At 43.2% G+C, this 19,351-nt stretch overlaps 1 protein-coding gene across 1 annotated transcript in view; it reads right to left on the reverse strand.

Annotated features, from left to right (window-relative positions):
* ecel1 (endothelin converting enzyme-like 1) overlaps nucleotides 1–19,351 on the reverse strand; it is a 58,403-nt gene that overhangs the window by 18,942 nt on the left and 20,110 nt on the right. Inside the window, exon 7 of the mRNA XM_074640255.1 lies at nucleotides 3,366–3,588. Within this exon, the coding sequence (XP_074496356.1) occupies nucleotides 3,366–3,588 (223 nt within the window). The remainder of the gene's footprint in view (nucleotides 1–3,365; nucleotides 3,589–19,351) is intronic.

Raw genomic sequence — 19,351 nt, forward strand, 5'->3', positions numbered from 1 at the left:
CCTGTAGACTGCTTTTAATGTGAAGAATCCTGGCCCGTTTTTCTGGGAAATTCCAACTTATGTGACGTCATGCTCGTGAGTGCCTTAGCCGTAGCTAAAGTTTGGTTTGAAATGGAGTCCGCTAACGCCAACAAAGGACCAGCTCCCACCACAACCCAGACACCAGCACAAACTAGTTATTAGAGAAGACGTATCACTCTGTTAGTGCTGCTGCCATACTTGCCAACCCTCCCGATTTTCCCGGGAGACTCCTGTTTTCCATTGCCCTCTCCCGGTTTCCTCCCAAGCTCACAATTCTCCCGTATTTCTCCCGATTTATGACAAATGTTCACACTTTTTTCCATTTTGTTATCTTAGCCTGTTTCTGGAACTGAACAGTGTATAATCCCTACTGTTTCCACCTGGACAACAATGGAGCTACGCCAACTGTCGTTTCCCGTTGGAAGAGAGCAGTCTGTACTCGCGACACAGCGCAGTTTGAGCTCATGTTTAAGCTGCGCTCGCCACAGCGTGCAGCGCCCAAAGTTGGGCTTTGCTCGATGCAGCGAAAAGCTGTCGTGGTGCGGCACAAGCCGTTACAAATAATGTGTTTCATAGCGCAGTGGAGCCGTTGTTGTGTGGTGTCTGAAAGGACCTTCAGTGAGTGAGTGGAGAGAGAGAGAAATGGAGAGTACTAAGAGAAAGAAATACTTGAGCAGGAGCAAAAATAAATAAAAACGGATGAATATTAGTTTAGATTCACACGCCAAGTTCACACCAGACGGTCGAATTATTCTGTTTTCTTTCCTGGTAGTTAAAGGTAAAATCAAAGGTTTAACATAAAATTGCTGTTGCAGTGTACTTATTATTTTGTTATTTTCACTCTTTTAAAGTCACCAGAATGCAGGAAACAAAGTCTCTAAAACTCAGTATTTCTGTACTACTGTCAGGACATAGTTCCAGTTTCATAAAAATAACTTATCATATTTGCTCAGAGTTACCAACTGCAGCTTTGAACCATATAGCATAGTTGCCATGCGTAGATATTGCAATGTGAGAATTTGAAAAACGTTGGCATTAGACGTAATGTCTTGCAGAATCGTCCAATATCTTTCTAATGATAGTGTTGAGGAACATTTGCTGTCCAAACTTCAAGAAACTTTTAAAGCTTTATATCGGTGCTTTCTCAAACTACTGCAAACACGTCTGCTACTCCTAAAAGACACTGGGACATTGTTGTGTCCTTCCCTCTCCCTCTACAATCAGGATAACAAGAAAGCTTGTCTTTGCCTTTCTGTCTCCCGTCGCTCAGAGACTCATTAATTCCTGTTCGTGCTGAGGTAAGCAGCATCGGCGAGTCAGTCGAGGCTGACACACATCGCCACTGGCTACAGGTCCCGCTACCTCTCGTGTTGATAATGAGGTCTCCAACCTGTGTGGACATGCCAACATACTGTAGAACAGACTGATGTCTAAGCAATGTGAAATGATCAGTGTGAACATGGACAGCACCAAAAATGCAGTAACCCAGCATGAGACTGTCTGTCCTACCCACAGTAGACACTACATTACATACAACAAGGATGGTTTGAATGATGTCTAGACAGCGGCGCCAGAATGAGTTTTTACGTGGGGGGGTGCTAGCTTTGGATGACGTAGGCTAATACAGTGTTTCCTACAGGATTTTGAGAGAATCAAACTGGTCAACTTGAGAGCAGGATTACGATGCTAGATCTCTGAAGAACTTGGTGCTCTAGTAAACAATTGAATCATAAAGGTTGTATGGTTATGAATGCTGATGGCAAAACGTCACACACAAAAAAGCACAGGAAACGAGACGGGGTGCTGACATCGTCGTAGACCCCTCGTACTGAGGGGTGTCCCGCTTGACAGTCACGCCGGGAGTCCCGACCCTCCCCACAGGGAGAGAGGGCGCACTGCGCAGCGAGATTTCAACGGCCTCGGGCAGCGGCGAGGTCCGGGTTGGCTGGGTGTCGGATCACTTTGATTTCATCTGAATTATGCTACACAATGGTTGATTATGATTCGATAAAGATCCTCAGAACACTTCTGCCGATGGCCAAATGTGGATAAATATATTATTTAGTGTTTTGTTATTGGGCATCATCCTCGCGTTTACGCACGTATTCTCGGAAAAAAAATAGACTTGAAGCGTATATAAACGCTTTGGTTCAGGTTGCGGTTACGTCAGACACAGCGGAGACGGAGCCGTGGCAGACAGCTGCTGCACAGATTAAAATGAGAGACTATCTGTAGAGGAAAAAACACTTCTGACACCCTCCACTTTTGACATGCACAGGGTGGATGTTGCAAAATAGGGGCATTTGCGGGGATACAGTGATCCGTGACCTTAAAAAGAAAGTGTGACAGGGCCGTAAAGGTAACCCCTACTCCCGGCCGCTCATGTGTTTAGATGCTCATGAGATTAGCACCCACTTCATCTGGCTAAAAGCTGCCATCCTGTAAGTGTGATCTTAAAAATCCCTCCTCTCTATTCTTTAATTAATCAGAAAAGCTCCACTAGCTTGAAGCTTTGTTGAAATTTACACTTTAGTATCTTATTAGAATCTTAAATGGAACATTAGGAACTTGGGAACTTAAATTTCAATTAAGGTGCACTACATAGAAAGTAATTAGAGCCAAGAATGTATCCATTTTTGCATCAGACTTGCTTTATGCTTTATAGTCCTGAGCTTTGGCAGAGATTTTAAAGTTTGCAAGAGAAGAAGAAAGACAGCTCAATGTAGGATAAAGCCCGTAGGGTGGACTGTGAGAGTGTAAGAAGAAGAAGGTGAAAGAGAGATGATGGAGGGCTTAAAGAAAGAGCATGGGGTTAAAGAGGTTAGGAATCTCATTGGGAACCGTATCCCCATGTTATAGGGTGGACATGGGACTGAGATAGGAACACATATGGGGGAGGATTATGGTGAAAGAGAAGGGGACCAAAGGGCAGAGGTGGGGGATTAGTAGTGACTGACCTATAGGCGGAGAGCAAAATAGAAACAAAAAGGTGTGAGAGGTAGAGACCAGACAGTTCTGATTGGCATGGGTACTGTATACAGGAATCAATCAAAATCATTCAGCCATGTCATAATACACAGGTCGACCGCTCTACACTGCCCCCCCCCCCCCCCCCCCCCCCCCCCCCGACCCCAGAGTCAAATATAATGATGAACTAGAAAAGAAAAATAAAGAGACAATATCAGAAAAAAGTGACGAGTTCCAGTCCTGACGCAGTCATGGAAATTATGGAAAAGTTCGGACATTAGGAAAGATTAGAGAGAGGTGTCGTCCAGCTGAATTCATCCACAACATATCATTTGACTGTCCCACTAACCATCCATTACTCCACCCCCTACTCATACCTTGGCCTTGCTCTGTGAGGAGAAGTGTTGCTGGACAAACAGGGCTCCCAGGGCCATGCCGAAGTGTTTATTGGCCTGAGTGAGGCAGAGCCTGCCCAGCTCCAGCTGCTGCTCGGTGCCGTCAATCTCTCGAGAAAACTCGTGGATGGTGCTGCGGAAGGCGGTGGACAGATGTTCACTTAGCGCCGCCACAATGCGCCACAGCATGTAGTTATGGAGAACCCTACAGGACAGAGGAAACAAGGAGGATGGATCAGTTACATTATCATAGATTTGGTTTGGATTTAATTCAGTGTTTGTGTTGTGGAGAGTAAAGCCTGGTTTATGTTCGTCGTAGTGAAGCCGGTGGGAGGTGGCAGAAAATTCCATCATCGCGGCGCTTGGTCGTGCTCTACCTCTGAATTTTTGTAAGTACTTCATTTCAACATGGATGCCTTCAAGGGAAGACTTAGTGGTAAGCAGCTTTGAAATATCTAGCCCGTGACGGGAGACTTTGACCAATCACAGGTCATTCCAGAGAGAGAGCGTTCCTATTGGCTGTTCTCCGGTCACGCCGGTTTGGCGTTCCTTCAAGAGAATTCACAATGGCTACCGCGACACAAACTTTCAAACCGTGCACTACAAGATGATTCTGAAAACATTTGAGGAGAGAAATAGGCATTAATGTAACAAAATATTGATTCATATTTGATCAGCGCTGCCTAGTTTGACCGTTTGGTCGGAGTTCGCGAGTGATTGACAGATCAGCTCTGACTGCTTGTTTTCCTCCGGTCTGTGAAATCTTGCAGATGCCGTTAGGAGCACCGGAGGACACAGAGGCACATGATTTTTTTCAGGTTACCTGTTTCATGTACTGTCACGATATAGCGACCGTTTCATAAAAATAATTTTTTTTTATCATATTTCCTCCAATCTTGCCTATTACAGTTTTACTCCCTTTGGCAGGGACTTTGGGCTTTGTAACTTTGCAGACCTTTTACATGTATAAAAAAATATGTAACACACTAAAGGAAAAAGCACAACAGCATAATCTCTTTAACATTTGCGTTGATTCAAAAACCAAATTCCCTCCAATGATTAATTAAGACATCAAAAACAGCTTCCGCTTTGATACAAACCCAAAGAACCCTAAAATGAGACTGTGTAACTCACTGAACGGCAGCCACTGTGGCCCCAATGACATTACGAGATAATAGTAAACGCTAAAACATTGAAAAATAGTAGCACAAGTAGAGAGGAGTCTAAGCCGTGTGTGTTTTAAGCATCTTTTCTAACATAAAGTCCTGGTCATACCAGACCAGTTAAAGCTGGAGGCAAATATGATTAAAAAAGTTATTTATATAAAACAGTCACTATATCCTGACAGCAGTTTATGAGACAGGAACTCTGGATTTGGTGCTCCTAATGGCATCTGCAAGATTTCACAGACCGGAGGAAAACAACCAATCAGAGCCGAGCTGGAGCCTTGCCGGCTCTGAGCAGCTGTCAATCACTCACAAACTCCGACCAAACTGAAAACTAGTCAGCGCTGATCAAATATTAATCAATATTATGTTACTGTAATGCCTTTTTCTGTTTTCAGAATCATCTTGTAGTGTACTGTTTAGCTATAAAATGAGAACGTTTGTGACCAGGCTGCCATGTTGAGATCAGTTGAGGAAATACCAAGCACCACCCACCAGCTAAACAGTCACTACAAGATGTTTCTGAAAACATTTTACAAGAGAAATAGGCATTACAATAACAGAATATTGATTCATATTTGATCAGCGCTGCCTAGATTGACCATCTAATCGCAGTTTGCGAGTGATTGACAGCTGCCTCCGTTGAATGAACAGCCAAAAGGAACGCTCTCTCTCAATGAAATGACCTGTGATTGGCCAAAGTCTCCCGTCAAGAGCTAGATTTTTTAAAGCCTGTAAACAGTCATGAGGAGGTGCAGAAGTCTAGTTTTCCCTCACAACACTTGAATTACAATATGCTGAAAGGTTATTATGGCATTTTTGCACAATGATGCCAAAAATATTTTGCCTACTGCCACTTTAAGGGTGCAAAATCCCTGAGGGTATGGAACTGAATAAGGTTGTGTTTTGTTTCTTATGAATTAAAATTTCCAGTGGTAAGACAGATCATTTCTTATTTTTTACTTTGGAAAGTTAACATCGTCTCGCTTTAATGTAAGACTTTAGCACTCTTCCTGAAGTGACATCCACTGTGTCGAACTGTAATCTTGTTCCATCTGTTTTTCCATCTGCCCTCTGAGCCCCTTAAGAGTCAGAAAAGTTAGAGAGAAAACAAGAGCAAGACAGTGATGGAGAGCGAACGGTGAGGAGTCAAGAGGGCCCAACAGTTTAAGAGCAGCTCCCTCTAAACCATAGTGACTCACAGCGGAGCGGCAGCAGAGGGGTGAGGAAAATGTCGAGCGGGAGGAGAGAAAATGGATCATTCATTTATGTATTCAAGCTGTGTCTCTTCCCCCCGCAGACGATGGAGCACTGGTGTGTCCTCGTGCCCCCACTGGGTGCACACATCTACTCTGCCCTGCGGGGACAAATGCCCCCCTCTCCCACTGCGAGGCTCCATGCGGACCTCAAGGCATGTTGTTGTTTTCCCCTGTTTTTTTTTTTTATTTTCCCTATGCATGACAGATATTAAATCAAAAGCGCCTTGGCAACAGCACCCCGAGGTCCCGCCAACAAAGCACTTGTGAAGTGAATTTAATTGACGGGAAAAGGGGGGGAGCGAGGCGGGAGGGTGGAGGAAGGGAGGGTGAGTAAATGAATGAGACTGGAGACCCAGGTGGTGTCCTTGATCATCAGTACCATCAACTAATCAACATGTGTTACAGGTGTGGCTGCTTCGCTTGATTAGCATGTTAGTGTAATTTTGTTGTCACCTGCTTGTTGCAGATTATTTCGTTCGCATCGTCACACTTGGACAGGTGTGAGTTTATATATAAACGTGTATATGTGTGTGGGAGTGTGCCGCTACATGCATGGAAGTCATCTATATCAGCGGTCCCCAACCCCCGGGCCGCGGACCGGTACCGGTCCGTGGGTCATTTGGTACCGGGCCGCACAGAAAGAATAAATAACTTACATTATTTCCGTTTTATTTATTATCTGAATCTGAATGATGTTTTATTTTGAAAAATGACCGGATTCTCTCCGTTACATCGTAGTGATACGTTAACGCTAAAATTTAACCCACAAGCTAGCAAAATGAGTAAAAAACAGACGTCTTTGGAGAGTTTCTTTGGGAAGGGGAAAAGGCCCAGTGAAGAGACAGAAGAAGGGCCAACGACTTCCAAGAAAAAGAAAGCTGCATTTAACAGACAATACCAGGAGTCCTACTTAAAATATGGATTTATCGCGACAGGTGACTCCCACGCACCAAGCCCGCTCTGCATACTATGCGGCGACCGGCTCTCTAATGAGGCAATGAAGCCTTCAAAACTGCTTCGCCACTTGGAGACCAAGCACCCTGCATTAAAAGACAAGCCTTTGGAGTATTTTGAAAGAAAAAAGCGGGAACAAGAAGGACAGAAGCAATTACTGAGGGCCACCACATCAACAAATGCGAGTGCACTGAGAGCATCATACTTGGTGGCTAACCGTATTGCTAAGGCTAAGAAGCCATTCACTATTGGTGAAGAATTGATTCTGCCCGCCACTAAAGACATTTGCCGTGAACTTCTAGGAGAGGCTGCGGTTAAAAAGATAGCACAGGTGCCTCTGTCGGCTAGCACCGTCACTCGGCGCATTGAGGAAATAGCAGAAGACATTGAGACACAATTGTTGGAGAGGATTAATACATCACCGTGGTACTCACTCCAGGTTGACGAGTCTACAGATGTTGACAACAAGGCAATACTACTTGTTTATGTGCGATATCTTTATCAGGAGGATGTGCATGAGGATATGTTATGTGCACTATCGTTGCTAACCAAAACCACAGCCACAGAACTATTCAAGTCGCTGGATGATTATATGTCAGGGAAACTGAAATGGTCCTTTTGTGTCGGCATATGCACAGACGGAGCTGCTGCCATGACCGGACGGCTGTCTGGTTTAACTGCTCGGATTAAGGAGGTTGCACCTGAATGTGAATCTACGCATTGTGTCATTCACAGGGAAATGCTGGCTAGCCGAAAAATGCCACCAGAACTTTCCAGCGTATTGAATGATGTTGTTAAAGTTATTAACCACATCAAAGCACACGCCCTTAACTCGCGCCTGTTTGAGCAGCTTTGTGATGAGATGGACGCGGAGCACAGACGCCTTCTCTTATACACAGAAATAAGATGGTTATCCCGAGGGAAATCGCTGGCCAGAGTGTTTGAGTTACGAGAGCCGCTGCAGAGATTTCTGTCAGAAAAGAAGTCACCGCTGGCAGCACATTTCAGTGACGAGGAATGGGTCGCAAAACTGGCTTACTTGTGCGACATATTCAACCTGCTCAATGAGCTCAATCTGTCACTTCAGGGGAAAATGACAACAGTCTTCAAGCTGGCAGATAAAGTAGCTGCATTTAAAGCCAAACTGGATTTGTGGGGACGGCGCGTGAACAGAGGCATATTGGACATGTTTCAAACATTAGCGGGGATTTTGGGTGAGACTGAGCCCGAGCCTTCATTCTCCCAGCTGGTGCACGATCACCTGTCTTTGCTTTTAAAAGAGTTCGAGCGCTACTTCCCAACCACAAAAGACCCACGAACTGCCAAGGAATGGATCCGCGACCCATTTGTCAACAAACCAGGAGAATCCAGCATGTCTGTGCAAGAAGAAGATCAGCTGCTGGAGATCGCAAATGACGGCGGCCTTAAAAGTGTGTTCGAGACAACAACTCTGCCGGTGTTCTGGATTAAAGTCTCGGCAGAATACCCTGAGATCGCCACAACAGCACTGAAAACCCTGTTGCCATTTCCGACATCCTATCTGTGTGAAGCGGGGTTTTCTGCAGTGACAGCAACCAAAACTAAATTACGGAGTAGACTGGACATAAGCAACACACTTCGGGTGTCACTGTCTCCTATTACCCCTAGATGGGACCGTCTCGTTGCAGAGAAACAAGCTCAGGGCTCACATTGATTTAGCGTTATGGTGAGTTAATTTTTTCATGCACTTTATATTCGTTTTTGTGGTGTATCTGTATCTTATTTTTGTAGGCATGTTTAAACGTTACCATAGCGACCAGAGAGCGTTAGGGGGCAGAGAGGATGATACTCATGTTATGTTGTTGGCGCGATGTTAAGAGGACGCTGCTAATAAAGTTGCATATGAGTACACAGTGCATTCACGTTTATTATTATATTTACAATATACCACTGTTTTTATGCCGGTCGTATCATTTTATTTTGTTGTATTTATCCGCCACACCTTGAAGGCCTGTCCGTGAAAATATTGTCTGACGTTAAACCGGTCCTTGGCGCTAAAAAGGTTGGGGACCGCTGATCTATATGATAATGGTAAAACTGCAGCATTTCTCTATACTGTATGTGTGGGAGAGATGAGTAACATTTGACTTGAGGCATCTTTGAGGAAAACTAATGACAATAATAAGTAAAGCTGGATTCATACTTGACACAAGGGGTTAACGGGAGGTTTACAGTTTTCTGATTTCCCCCGCTGATTGCACCACCGCAATATTAGACGATGTATTGTACGTGGTCGGGCCGCGTCGTGATACAATTTTGCCGTAATTAGATTTCCCACTAACGTGTAACCGTGTTTACATTCTTTCATGCAATGTTTAATATAGACTACGACGTAAACTTTTGTCATATACATACAGGTACATGCATGAAATTTGACCTCTGCATTTAACCCATCCTTAGGAGCAGTGAGCTGATGTAAAGCAGGAGCAACTTGAGGTTCAGTGTTTCGCCTGAGGACGCTGCAACATGCAGACAGTAGGAACTGGGGATCGAACCACCAAACCACTCTACCCACTGAGCTACAGCCGCCTCCAGCACCTATTACATCCAGGTAACTACTATTTTGTCTTGTGTTGTTACTGAATAGGAGACCACTCCTGTGCAACCAGTGTTCAATCATTCGCTGTGATAAAGAGTAACAGTTGTTGTGAGCAGAATATTTGCGGTGGAGATGATTGCTAGATTGTGTGTTATGAAGAGAAGATTAGGTCGCCAGACTATCACAGAGAAAGACAACTATTCATGCTCACATTCACACCTACGGGAAATTTTGAGTCAACAATGTACCTGCATGTCTTTGACTATGGGAGGAAACCTGAGAACCCGGAGAAAACCCACGCTACCACAGGGAGAACATGCAAACTCCACACAGAAGGGCCCCCATTGTTAATAATCATAGGACAATATTTTGAAAGCTCACAGCTATGGTGCTGCTAACATGTAAAGTTAACTAACATGCTGTATTTATATAACATATCATAGTTATATTTTTATTAGGTTTCTGATTCTGTTCCTTAGGCGGTGGCGTAAATATCGACAGCTGGGCGTCTGACAAAAGTTCAGCTCAAAATGGCGTGCCATGTCGCGCTGCGTCGCTCACGGCCAGGACAATAAGGACATGGTTCTGAAGCAGTGTTGGTAATGACTTTGTGGAGCACAAAACCTGTAGGATAAACTTCTAATGGGTGAGTAGTAACTGGTTTCTCTTTGTTATTATGGAGTGGGATCAGGGATATAAATCTATAGCACTGTAATTTTTAAGTATCAAATGTTAGAAAATGTGCACCTACTGAAATCTGTGTCTGATAACATATGGCTAATGAGTCCAGGGCGGGCTGTTAAGTTAGCGTTGATGAATTTGGCGCACCGGCTGCTGTTCGTGGTGCTGATCTAAGGCTTGTTTGCAGTATGGGAGTTGAATGAAGAGACTCTCCATTGTGGCATAGCAATCTCCTGCTTTGCAATTGTCTGGAGTGGTTGTGTGTGTACGTGCCTTCCTTTGTGCCCAAGAAAAAAATTTGCACCAGTACCAATCACAAATATGTTACACTGCTGGCTAGAGGGGGACCTAAAGCGTCATAGTTTGAAGCGTAGGGCCACTGACCAAGAGTCGTATTTGATAAGTTGGGAGTGAGAATGTGTTGCCAAAATGGACTCTTCCCAAACATGTAACCCAGGATCAATTGTCTTTGGCTCCTTAGAAAACGTCCCTACATTCTCAGTCACCCCCACGCCACCCCTACGTGGTCACACGTGTGTATGCCAGTGTGCGATTTGTGCCGTAATGAAGTCACACCGGAGCTAAATGAAAGCAGAGAGCCTGACGGTGAGAGCGCTGTACAGATCAAGCAGTAGGTCTTAATCACCAGAGGACTGAGTGAAGGCTCATTAGCTGAATGGATTTTAATGGGGCTAGTTAGGGAGATGAAAAGACACTGTCCCCTTGCACTGCATCAACACATTAGCACAGGTAATGACCCCGTAGGTAATGGAGGAGGGAGGGAGTCCTCTATTCCAAACTTCACTAGAGGTGCACTCTAATTTCAGACTGACGGTAAGGAGAAATTTATCATTTTATATGTTAAATAATAAAATGAAACTAGGGCCGTCAAAGTTAACATGATAATAACGTGTTAATGCAAATTCGTTTTAACGCCAAAGGCATTTCTTTCTAAACTTGTACCGGGCTCAGTTTTAAAGCTACAGTTAAGATACATGACATACAACCATGTCATACTCGCTTGTCGGGAAGGAGGTTAAATAACGCTCCAAACTTACACTACATTTAGGTGAGTTAAACTATCATGGCCATTTTCAAAGGGGTCCCTTGACCTCTGACCTCAAGATATGTGAATGAAAATGGGTTCTATGGGTACCCACGAGTCTCCCCTTTACAGACATGCCCACTTTATGATAATCACATGCAGTTTGGGGCAAGTCAGCACACTGACACACTGACAGCTGTTGTTGCCTGTTGGGCTGCAGTTTGCCATGTTATGATTTGAGCATATTTTTTATGCTAAATGTAGTACCTGTGAGGGTTTCTGGACAATATTTGTCATTGTTTTGTGTTGGTTATTGATTTCCAATAATAAATATATACATACATTTGCATAAAGCAGCTTATTTGCCCACTCCCATGTTGATAAGAGTATTAAATACTTGACAAATCTCCCTTTAAGATACATTTTGGACAGATAAAAAATGTGCGATCAATTTGTGATTAATTGTGATTAAATATTTGAATCGATTGGCAGCCCTGAATGAAGCAGAAGAACTGTACACAAGCTCTCAAGCTGCAAACACAAACAGCACAGAGACGGAAAATCACACATTTCTTTGTTACTCTGGCGAAGACTTTTATCCAAAGCACCTCATAGTAGCATGACTGCATATATTTTCAGCCGAGGAGGCCCTGCTGGGAATCAAACCTCGACTGCTGAAAGCTATAGTGCCATGAAATCCGCCATTTGACGAAAAACACTTCATCTGAAAATACTTCATAACTACCGTGAGTGTGTATTTTTTAAAAGCAGTAGACCCCAGCAGGAAGTGAACGCTCGACTGTTTCACTTCTGTGGATTACTCATGACATGTGTTGTATACTGAAACACAGCTAAATAAACACGTGAAATGATAGACTCTCTCGCTAGCCCTCAAATTGCTCAGGATAAAACAACACACCGGATTCCCACACTCACATACACACTCCCTCGAGAGTGATGGAGGGAGCAGACGGAGAGGGAGAGAGAGACAGAGAGCGGTGGCGAGGGAGGAGTGTGTGTGTGGGAGACGCTGGTGTTGTCATTATGCTTTCCCCTTCATTGGAGGCCTGCTCATCTGGCTAATGGGATTGGCTGCAGTCACTGCAGTGTGTGGGGACTACACATACACACACACATACACACACACACACACACACTGGAGGGAGAGAGAAGAAAAGAAAGATGGATGGAGGATGAGGAGGTGGAGGTGTGACTGCTCTTGTCAGTAGACTTGTATGATGGGAAAGCCATCAATGGGAGAACATGAGGGGGGGGTGGGAGGAGGGAACAATGAAGACTTGGTCAATAGATGCCCGTGAAGATGGAGCGTGTGTATTCTCACTGATGAGGGGGGATTGAGAAATGGACGGAGAGAAAATGGGAGTGCGATGGATACATCGAGTTGTCAATGGCAACCTCAAACCGCTGAGAATGAAGAAGAGAGAAAAGAAATGATGTGTAGAAGGAGAATGATGGGTTGTAAAAGGAAAGGAGCAGGATGGAGATGCATGGATGAAGAGAAATGCCTGGGGTTTTCACAGGAAGTAAGGTAAAAACGATTGGAAGACAAAGACGCAGCAAAGAAACAGGACTCGGTCAAAGCCGAGTATATGTCTGGACCGTGTGCGGTTAGTCTGTGAATTTGTGGCTAAATTGCTACACAAATAGTCAGTTGTCCCTGCTTTTCTGCTTGCCGTTTCAAACAAGAAATAACATGGCGGCATGCTCGTAAACTTTCTGTTATTCCGTCTAAACAATCGACCAGAATCTACCTCTGAGAACATTTTAAGCGAGAAATATGCTATGCCACTGCTGAATCTGATTTCATTTTAGAACTAGATCGCCTAGTCTGACAGCTTGGTCCAAGTTTCCTGAGCCGGACGCGTCACGCTGGACGGGCTCATTTGCATAACAGACTGTTCCTGCCTTCTCATTTTGAAAGAGCAACGGCCAATGAGGACACACCAACACTCGGATGACCAATCCTGACTCAATACAAAGTGTCAATACAAAAATCTGGTCCTCTCTCTCAAGACTCCATGGTGGAGAGGAAGTCGTGTTGCTCTGGGTCTATCTATTTGGTGTGGAGAGGAGGTCGTGTTGCTGTGGCTCTATGTATCTGGCGTGGAGAGGAGGTTGTGTTGCTCGGACTCTATCTGTTTGGCGTGGAGAGGAGGTTGTGTTGCTCTGGCTCTATCTCTTTGGTGTGGAGGGAAGGTCGTGTTGCTCTGGCTCTATCTATCTGTGTGGAGAGGAGGTCGTGATGCTCGGGCTCTATCTGTTTGGCGTGTTGTATCCTGTACAGATTGTAAAGCCCCCTGAGCCCTCTGCAGTCCAGCCAAAAATAACATGGGAGAAAGAATGATAAGGAAGACGTCGGTGCAGTGCTTAGGACTGTCGCCTCGCAGTAAAAGGGTCGCAGGTTTGAATCAAGCTTGGGTCCCTTCTGTGTGGAGTTAGCATGTTCTCCCCGTGTTAGCGTGGGTTTTCTCCAGGTTCTCCGGCTTCCTCCCACAGTCCAAAGACATGCAGGTGAATTATAGACTCTAAATGTCCCGTAGGTGTGAGTGTGAGTGTGAATGGTTGTCTGTCTCTATGTGATAGTCTGGCGACCTGTCCAGGGTGTACCCCGCCTTCGCCCAATGTCAGCTGGGATCTACTCCAGCCCCCCCGCGACTCTGAACAGGATAAGTGGTTACAGATAATGGATGGATGTGAGGAAAATTTGCGGAAAAAGGACTAAAATACAAAGCAGCAGAAACTCAAGGAAGGAGGGAAGTAGAAAGGAAGAAGGAAAGGAGACGCGGAAAAAAGAAATAGGGTCAAAAGAAAGAGGATGGTTGAAGTAAGGATGATCCATTCATTTTTTAACAGTCCATCATATCACCCTGAAACAACTGTCTAACAGACAGATGAAGCGCCCGTCTGTGTGCTCTTTTTACTTGTCCGGCACCTTTTCACCTCTCAGTGTGAATTCACGCTGTTCCTCCAGTTTAACAAGAATCCAAACTTCCCTCTGTTTTTCTCTGCGTTTGTCAGCCTGCACTGGCCTCTTCAACTGTGCTATATCTTCAAGTGTATTTGCGCACAGTATATGTGTGTATGTGTGTGTGTGTGCATGCAAGTGAGTGACAGAATCCAGCAGAGTACGAAACAGTACAAAAGAGTTTTTCTGTGGTCCATTAGTAGCCTTGAGAGGAACAAAACCTCCTCTCCATCTGCTCTACTGGACAATGATCCAACGGGCCAACACCTCTGCCTTGACCCCTGACCCACACTCTTCTGTGTGGTTCGACGTGGTGGAGATTTATATAAACATAGACAAGCAATTCTCTGGAATCCTTTTCTTTTTGCACTTCTCATGACGACTGCATGCTTTGCTCAGATGGCTTAGCAGCGATCATTCTTGTTTTATCAAACACATGCAAAGGTACTGTAGAAAATACCAACTCTCCATATCCCACATAAAAAAAAATTAATAAATTGATCCAAATCTGTGCTTTCAGAGCAGACAGAGGTGTACAGTACTTAAGCAGTGCTCAAAGTGGACCGGTACGCAGTTTACTCCTCGGCGTACCTTGTTTTTTTTCATGCGTAACAGGACTTCTCTCAAGCTGCTGGTACTCTTTTGTGCCCTCTCCATATCAGGTTCTCTGGGAGATTCATAATGGAAATATGTAACAGCGCAGCGCCTGTGTGTTTGCGCCGCACCTCATAACATCTCTTCCTAAATGGACCCGATGCGAACGAGCAGACATCAGATTACTCCTTGCTTCAGCGAACAGGCTACGTGACGGGCTGCTTGTTTGAAAAATTTCTCACCCTGGCTCTATTTATGCAAAATTTCGCGCACCTCCAACTTATCTTCACTGGTCAAAATCAACGCTGACAGTAACTGACAGTTAATCAATATCACACTCTATGTAATAAAGAGAGACACCGCTCATAGTATCTGGACAATTTTTCGCGCTCCATTCAGTAGAGTTTGCTCGGTCGCTATATGTTAGGAAGGGTGTTCATGTTCTTTTTGTAAAATAATTAGTGAACTGTTCGTCATAACTTTTTTTATTTGTGAAGAAACATAATTAATGAAACATTAATTCAAAGTTTTTTGAATCTGCACTTTTAGGGCAAATATAAAATAACCATTTAACTAGTCATAATAATGGTAAAGAATTCCATAATAACCTTTCATCATATTGTAATTCAAGTGTTCTGAGAGATAACTAGACTTCTGCTCCTCCTCATGGCTCTGTTTTCAGGCTTTAGAAAAATCTAGCCCGTGACGGGAGACTTTGACCAATCACAGGTCATTTCATTGAGAGAGAGCGTTCCTATTGGCTGTGCTCCGGTCATGTGACCGGAACTTGGCGTTCCTTCACCAGACCTCACAACCTTTCTCATTTTACAGCTAAACCGTGCACTACAAGATGATTCTGAAAACATTTGAGGCGAGAAATATGCATTAACATAACATAATATTGATTCATATTTGATCAGCGCTGCCTAGTTTGACCGTTTGGTGGGAGTTTGCGAGTGATTGACAGCTGGCTCTCATAGACGGCAGATGGACAGCAGACTCCAGATCAGCTCTTATTGCTTGTTTTCCTCCGGTCTGGGAAATCTTGCACAGGCCATTTGGAGCACCGGAGGACACAGAGGCACATGATTTTCAACATAATTTATGTAGACACATAACTGTAATACACGGAACAGATGAAGCAGTCGGAGAAGGAAGTGGAATGTTTATCTTTTTTTTTCGACAGGATTTTTGCATCGTCAGGTTCAAATTCCTCGTGTTATCCCACTGTGAGTGCTGCCTTCAGTTTCCCAGTCTCTGTATTTATTTATGTGCATGAGGCTTGTTGCTTGCTGTGTGACTGGCAAATAACAGGCAGTGGTGTAGAGACCCCTTGATGTGAGGAACCGGGGCATTTTTAAAGTTCTCATAAGTTATGCTAATGAGCAACACCCCTCAGGAAATAGCTCTACTCCTCCATGTGTGTACCTGTTTGTGTGTGTGTGTGTGTGTTTATGAACCAGCAACGCCAACCTTTGTTTAAACCCCAATAAAGAACTTCCTGGGAGACAGAACCTGGAGATGGACGGGAGGTGGGAGGAAGATGGAGAATGAGAAAGCGAAAAAAGAAAAGAGATTAAAAAGAGAAAGAACAGCGTCAGAGAGAGGGGGAGCAGGTGAGGAGGAGGAGGATGGCAGGAGGTAGAGAAGTGACAGAGGCAAGGATGGATGGAAAACAATGGAAGAGGTGCAGATGGAGATAAGGGAGAGTGGTTGTTGGGAGATTGAGGCAGAATTGAGGGAAAGGGATGCAAAGTTGAGAAGGAGAGGGAGACAGATGGAGAGAGCTGGGGAGCCAGAGCCTGAAGAGAAACGAGTTTGGTGAAGAGAGACACTGAGTCACAAAGTTACAGAGTCAGTGAGACAGGATGACTTAAAAGTTCAAACTGATACCTCCCACTGTCACAGTACAGAAGGCAACTCCCGCCAGGAAAAGAAAAAAGATTGATTTAATGCTAGGGATAACAAAAATGAAAATATTCATGGCTTTCTCAAATTAAGAGATACAAAGTCAGATTTAAATCAAAATTATGATTCTTAAAGGGGTTCTCTACCACTTTTACACATAAAGATTAAAGCAGAAGTGGGTAGAAATGAAGCAAAAGTTATTTTTATAAAACAGTCACTATATCCTGACAGTAGTGCATGAGACAGGTAATCTGAAACCACAGGAACACCACCAGTCTCCTAAGCTTTTTGGCCTTTCAGCAGCTGGTTCACCCTCCTCTGCCTGCCCCTCCCCCCCTCCTCTCTCCTCGTCTGCTCTTCAATTTGAAGAAGCTCTTCATCCGTACACTCTGGCTCAAATAATACGGGTGGCCATCAAAATCAAGGACCTCACCCAATTCATTGAAATCATCTAAATATTCAGCCATGACATTGAAAATCTTTAAGATGACACTAAGCCACGCTTTCTGCACTCCAACACAGCCCGGTTGGCTTCGCGTTTCCACCTTTGTCCTCCGGCAACGCGTCACCTCGCAAGACTTGGCTTTGAGCGCGAATCTTTCCTTTCCATATTCTTGTCAGACACATAATCACAATCAGAGCCTGTCGTGGCAAAAAAGCACTTTCAGTGGACGTAAATTGTCAATAAAATCAAAGACTAAAGTCAATACTATGATAAGGAGTAGCGAGGAAGTCAACATTTTTAAGTTTTTATGATATATTTAAAGAAAATGTTTTGTTTACCTCTTCTTCACCTTAGACTAGTTTCTAGCATTGACTTCACAAGTCAAAATTCTTAAACAATTCTTTGTCTTTCTAGGCCAAAAATGTTGATGTTCTCAATATTGTGATTTAATTTAGATATTATTTTGATTCATTATTTTTATATTTATCATTCCTTTTTCCCCCTACCTTTTCAACTTTTTTTTCTTTCCTGGCAGAAATGGGCTTCCATATATTTGACCACCAAAATTTGATCACTAATGTGCAAAATTAGCTTGTGCAGTTTAAAAGATTATTTTGACCTCTGCTTCACATTCTACACTATTTCATAAACCCAGTGAGTCTCTTTTGGGGCCATGTTTTTTTAAATATTTTTTTAAACAATTTGTCATCTTTGTACGATGTTGTTGTTCTTTTTAACCAATAAAAGGTGATCTGAGACATGTTTACCTAGATAAATACAGCATCTTTTGTAGTCACTTGCTTAAGATATGACTGGCACTTGATTCCGCAACACTAAATACAACTGAAGAGACAAAAGAAGTTGATTTAAACTTTCAGGATGCAGCTCCACATCGAAGCTCGTATCAGACGAACGTTATAGCTGAGTGAAAGCGTGATAAAAGGGAGAGAAGACAGGATGTCAGATAGACAGGTGGAGGGAACAAAAGGCAGGGAGAGAGGATGATTGAAACGTAGTGTAGAATCTATTACTAAAGCCATCAGGGGGTATAGATGGACAGACAACTCAAAGAGAAGATTGGTAAACAACAAGAGAAGAGACAGATCATCTACCCTGGCTTCTGCAACCTGAGGAGAGGTGAACCTGAGCTAATGGATGTGACAGTGGCGATGGGAGCTGTACTTTTACAAAGGGGATTATGAATCACTTAATGATACACCTCAACTCAATGCATATGCGTGTTGGAGTATTGTGATTAAAAAGTACATTTCACAAAGAAGGAAGCGCTGCAGGAGACCAGATAAAAAAGATCACGAACCGTAACCCCCCTCTTACCCGACCGCCACCGCGAAGTGCAAAACAGACGATTTGACATGGAAGAGAGGTTTACACTGATGAGAGCTGAGCTAAATTACTGCAAAAAGATCCTATCTTTTGTTGTGGCTGATGAAAGTAAGCAGTGTAAGACACTGACGAAATTTAAAGTGAAGAATAATCTTTATTCGTATCCTGTAAAAATTTGAAAGCAGAAAGAAAAAAGAGCCAAAAGCAGGTCATGAATTGAGTAAAAGTGTTTGTAATAAATGTCGAGTCCGCGTGTTGTTGCATGATGCCACTGTATGTCATTAAAAAGTCAAAAAATCATAGTATAGTATGTCATGAAAAAGTCATAATATCATGAAAATGCCATAAAAAGTAATAGTATAGTATGTCCTCAAAATCATAAAAAAAGTTACAGTATAGTATGTCATTAAAATGTAAATGAAAATCATAGTATATTGTGTCACAAAAAAATATTAAAAAGTCCAGACATAGTATGTAATTAAAATGACATAAAAAGCAATAGTATAGTATGTCATAAAAAGTATTTAAAAAAAGTCATAGTATAGTATGTTGTAAAAAATCATAGTATATGTCAGTAAAAAGTCATAAAAAGTCAAAGTATAGTATGTTACAAAAAAGTAATTAAAAAAGCAATAATATAGTTTGTCATAAAAAAAAAGTAATTAAAAACGTCATAGTATAATATGTTGTAAAAAAGTATTGTATAATATGTCAGTAAAAAGTGATAGTATAGTATGTCATAAAAATGTCATAAAACATTCATAGTATAGTAAAGTGTGCCCTACAAAGGCAAATGACCTGAACTTCGTGTTGGTCAAAAACAACTTTTTTACAATAATAAAGACCTGCTCAATCATGTGGACAAATATCCTGTGTGATAGCTCAGTGTGGTAGATATCTGGTTGGAATACTGGGGGTTGATGGTTTGATTCTTATGTGACACAGTGAGTTTTGAGGGCTAACTTAAAATGAAGAAGTCAAATATACGAAGAGAACAGTCCTAAGTGC

Source organism: Sebastes fasciatus, chromosome 7 (genome assembly GCF_043250625.1).
Source record: "Sebastes fasciatus isolate fSebFas1 chromosome 7, fSebFas1.pri, whole genome shotgun sequence".
NCBI lineage: Eukaryota > Metazoa > Chordata > Actinopteri > Perciformes > Sebastidae > Sebastes > Sebastes fasciatus.